The sequence below is a fragment of the Octodon degus genome, unplaced genomic scaffold, assembly GCF_000260255.1.
Source record: "Octodon degus isolate 3935 unplaced genomic scaffold, OctDeg1.0 scaffold00382, whole genome shotgun sequence".
Lineage (NCBI taxonomy): Eukaryota > Metazoa > Chordata > Mammalia > Rodentia > Octodontidae > Octodon > Octodon degus.
The window spans coordinates 536,540-541,420 of record NW_004524958.1 but is presented as its reverse complement, the minus strand read 5'-3'; the positions used below and the strand labels follow the sequence as shown (position 1 = coordinate 541,420).

The 4,881-nt window shown below is 46.9% G+C and overlaps 1 protein-coding gene across 1 annotated transcript in view; it reads left to right on the top strand.

Annotated features, from left to right (window-relative positions):
• The first annotated feature begins 4,399 nt into the window (after positions 1–4,399).
• The window catches only part of LOC101568275 (olfactory receptor 5-like), a 953-nt gene continuing 471 nt past the window's right edge, over positions 4,400–4,881 (top strand). The window contains exon 1 of the mRNA XM_004648315.1: positions 4,400–4,879. Within this exon, the coding sequence (XP_004648372.1) occupies positions 4,400–4,879 (480 nt within the window). The remainder of the gene's footprint in view (positions 4,880–4,881) is intronic.

The following is a 4,881-nucleotide window of genomic DNA, read 5'->3' as shown; positions in this document are numbered from 1 at the left end:
CCCAACCCAGATTTTGTGTGTTGGTGCCTGTCTTCTTCGCCGCTGCTCTCCACCCTCTGGAGTACTGGGAGCTGTGCTAGACATGGCACTAACATGTGTCAATGCTGATTACCTCTGAGGATGGGACACGAAAGGGAAGTATGGGAAGGGTGTGGGTCACACCATTAACTCACAAATACTCTGTATTGCTCACTGATTGAGCAGTAGAATGGCATGTCTCTTCCTGAGGGAAAATCTGTTCTGAAGTTAAGGGCATCTGGTTTTTATTTGATGAAGGGAAAAAGAAACAAAATCTTAAATTTGATAATTAAATTTCACAACTGAAATTTGTACCTTGTGTTCCAAAATGGAGGAAGTGTTTATTGAGTGAGGAATCTCAACATGAAGAGAAAACAATATGTTGTACCCACATAATACTTAATGATGAATTCTCACTTAGGGAGCTAAATACAGGCAGTAGGGAGGGTGTGTGTGTGTGTGTGTGTGTGTGTGTGTGTGTGTGTGTAGCACTGGGCACTGGGGATAGGACCTTGCAGTGAGCTGCATTTCTAGCCTTTATTTCTTAAGACAGGGTCTCCCCAAGCCACTAAGTTGTCCAGATGGGGCTCTGACTTGCAGTCACTGTGCCTCAGTGCTGGGACCACAGGTGCGCTCCACCATGCCCGTTCATTTCACTTTGTGAGCTGCTGGACTTCTGGTTGACCTGTTTTTTTCTTGTCATATGTCAAGCACAGATGACTTTAGTACTTCCAAGAGGTGGAACTCCTAGCCCCTCCAAGTCTTTCCAAATCTCCAGTCCTCCATCCCTCACACATGGACATCTCACTTACGCATTCCACAAGGCGTTATAAACATCTGCTTCATGTTCCATGTCCCTCATTACCTTGGGAGTAACGACGGCAGGAAGGAAGTCTCCTGCAGCTTTCTGACGCTCCCATTCATCCACGGTTGTGGCACCTATTTAGGAATTGCAAATGCATGGCAGCTGGCTTGGAACCAGCATTACCTCCCCATTATGTTTCCATGAAAGTTTGTACTCGGAGATTTTCTCTAAATCCACAGAGATTAGGACAGCTCTCGGAGGTCAAGCTCCTAGATTTAAGCTGGCCTGTCTACTCTCAGCAGAGCAGAAGACACATTTATCTTGGCCACTCAGGGAACAGAGGGGGCAAGAGGAGGACAGATAACGAGAGCTCACTGCAGGGCATGCAGCCACTTCTTCCAGAGTAGATATTCTTCCTGTCCCAGATCCCACCCTCCCCTTAAACTCCCCATGAACTCTTCATAGGCTGATGCATAAATAGCTCCCTGAGTGTGCCAGTCAGTTTGGTTTCTTCTGTCAGGAGACAGGGCTCTACCCAACCCAGATTTTGTGTGTTGGTGCCTGTCTTCTTCCAGCATGTCTGCACCGGGAGAAGTCCTTAATTATTCAAGTCATCGACTTTTCACCTGAGTGCAGAGGCAGCGGCTGAATCTGGCCCCCAGAATTCTTGCACAGCAAAAGCAAGGGCTGGCTCACCTGAGAGGTAAGAAAATAAGATCACTTAATTTGGGGGTAGGAAAAAACACAAATGTTCTTTCCCCTGGAAGATGTCTGTGGGTTCCAGACACCACCTGGGTGCGGTGCGGACCTCACTGAAATTGATCCTCATGACACTGTGAGAAGTCAAGGTCATCTTCAAAGTGGAAATGAGGTTGTGATACAAGATCATACCGCTGTCCGGGGTCACAAACCAGTGGCAGACAAAGCTGGGCTGGAAGCAACTACAATGGATGTAATAGTTCCGTTCTCAGTCTTCTATCAGTGCATCTCAGCCTGAGATTCACAAAACTACCCAGGGGCGACTAGAATGAAAACTGGCAGATCAGAATCTGAGATGTCAGGGATTCCCATGAAGGGGCGTGCTTGCCCAGCCTGTTTTGTTTCTGTAGTTGGTGTGTGTGATTGTGACTCACGGTGGAAAATGTATTTATTTGGAGCCATGGTTAAAAATGTCTGAGGGCCACAGTGGAACACCATGCCACACCTACATCAGCTAGAGGTAGTACACTGGCAATCAAGGAAAATTATGAATACATCGTGCCTTAATGCTTGAAATAAATGCTTTCAAGTAACAAATAATTCAGGATTAGAGAAGTTATGAATCCTAGAGCCCCAGTTAGCAACTGCCCTCAAGCTCCTGGGGGCGGCAGAAACCATGTAGATCATGCTACGCCTCAGAATCTAGATGCCACTCGGATGTATCAAGTGTTTGTACCACTGGCTTAAAGTTCTGAATTACTTCCAAATAGATCGATGAAGTTTTAAGCACAGGCCATTCTGCAATGAATTTATCAGGGGTACTCTAGGACACCTGATATTACGCAAAATAATACAAATAAGCTACTATGGAGAAGGAAAATTAGTTCTGGGGTTAAACGTAAGGAAAATAGGAAAGACTAAGGACAAAGCAGGCCAGAGAAGGAAGTCGGTCCTGCGAGGGAAGGTCCACAGTAGGGAACTGGCAGGGAACCTTCAGTGTAGGGACAGTACCACCAGGGTAAAGACCTGGCCTGTGGCTCAGCATACTGACCAGCAGGTGACTTCGGCCAGAGCCAAGCACAAGCACCCAGCCAACAAAGAAGCTGGTCTGAAAGTATTCAGGAACAAACTGACCCTTGCCTGTACCTTTGTGAAAAGTAAGGAATTGTGCCTTCATACTTCTTTAAAAAATGTATTTTTTCATAAACTTTTGCAGTTTGACCTTTGTTTAAATGGGATCACGGTTCATAAACCTTCTCTTTTATTTCTGTGATCACTGATGCTGTTAGGTGCAATTCATCCACAAAATTTTCTCTATTATATACATGGACCGAAATTCATCTATTCATTGTACTACTGGACACCTGGAATATTCACAGGTTTTTCTTCTTGATAGTAAAATAGTGCTGCCATTAATATTACTCTCGCATATGGTTGAAGGCAAAATTTCTGCCAGCAATGTTAAAATTTACTGGATAATGATTTCGGAAGTGAACATTCAATTGAGACTCCCAGAAATGCTTCATGAAGGTGTTTAATATATGCTGCTCACAAAATATATATACTTGACCACTGTGCCATTGTGAAATGGTGTTTCACTTCATTTTATTTTGTTGTTGTTGTTCCCATTTACAAGCTTTGAGTTATTACTCTTTAGTGAGTACACATTTATGCCTTTCTCCCACTTTTCTACTGCAAAAGTCATTGCCACATCAACTGGTTAACTTCTTTATATAATTTTACATAGGGACCTCTTGCCACCTGCATGCATTGCAAATAATTTTCCAAGTCTGTGACTCTGAATGAGAATTTTTAATTTATTTTTTATTTTTGTTTTTGGTGGAACCAGGGATTGAACTCAGGCCCTTGCGCTTGCCAGGGAAACGCTTATTCTACTGAGCCATCTCCCTGGCCCCTGAATGAGAATTTTTAAACAGCTGGATAAGATTTAAATCATATGTTCTTTATTGTTATTTTCTATTTACCCAAGATCATAAATGTACACTTTGTAGGACTTTACTTCAGAAATATTTAACTTCCAGGTCTGGGAAAATAGCTCAGCGGTCTAAGCACCTGCCTGGCAAGCACAAGGACCTGGGTTCAGTCCCTGGTACTGCATGCCATTCTGGCCCTGGAATCCTGGGTGCCCTGTGTCAGCCACCAAATCCTGGCTGGTGCACACCTGTAATCCCAGCACTGGGGAGGCTGAGACAGTAGGATCACTATGAGTTCCAGCTGCATAGGGAGACCCTGTACCAACTAAAAGATTTTTTAAAAGAAATATTTCACTTCCCATTTATAGTTCTAGTTCAGTGAAAATTGACTTTTTGGTTCTGTGGTGAGCTGTATGTTTTGAATTTCTTTTTATTTTTCAGACAATTACCCAAGAACAATTTATTAGAGCCCACCCTCCCCCAGCCCACCCGACCTGCATGATGACCTACAATGCACATTCTGCCCCAAGTCTGAAGGGGTATGTGAGCGCAGTTCTGGACTTGATTTCACTCCTTCATGACTTACATGTGGAAGCTAATGTTCATGGAAGATGTTTAACAGAGAGACTCAACACCTGGTAATCATGTGGAAAAATGCACTCCCGTAAGGATGCAGCTCAGGGCAGCCTTTGGCTCAACACGGTGATGACACCTAATCCCTCTCCTTCCTCCTGTTTCTGTATCCTCCAGCCATGTGCTTCACTGTCCCTGAAGAGGCTAAGTTCCTTGCTGACGCAGGTCGCGTCTTTTATTGTTCTGACGTTTTCCTGATCCAACAGCAATGCTCTTCCTCCAGCCTTGTGTACCAAGAAGCAGCTGCCTTTTAGCTGTCAGATGTCCCGTGGACGACGTTCTCTACAGAACAACTGCCTTCTGCACTTGGATGGCGCGGTCCCTGGAGGTCGCCAACAGATCCAGCAACCAGGACTTCATCCTCCTGGGTCTGTCGGCTAGTCCGGGGGTCCGGGACGCCCTCTTCGCCACCTTCCTGGCCCTCTACCTGCTGATCCTCCTGGAGAACACGCTCATCATCTACCTCACCTGCGGCCGCCGCGAGCTCCGCAAGCCCATGTACTTCTTCCTGGGCAACCTCAGCGGCCTGGAGCTGTGCTACGTGTCGGTGACCATGCCCACGCTGCTCGCGGGGCTGCGGTCGGGCGCCTGCCGCGTGTCCTTCCCCGCCTGCACGGCGCAGCTCTTTCTGTTCCTGGCCCTCATGGGCACCAAGAGCACACTGCTGGCCTCCATGGCCTACGACCGCTACGTGGCCATCTGCCGCCCGCTGCACTACGCGCTGCGCATGCGGCCCCCGGTGTGCCGGGGCCTGGCCGCGGGCTCGTGGCTGGGCGGGCTGGGGGCGGCGGC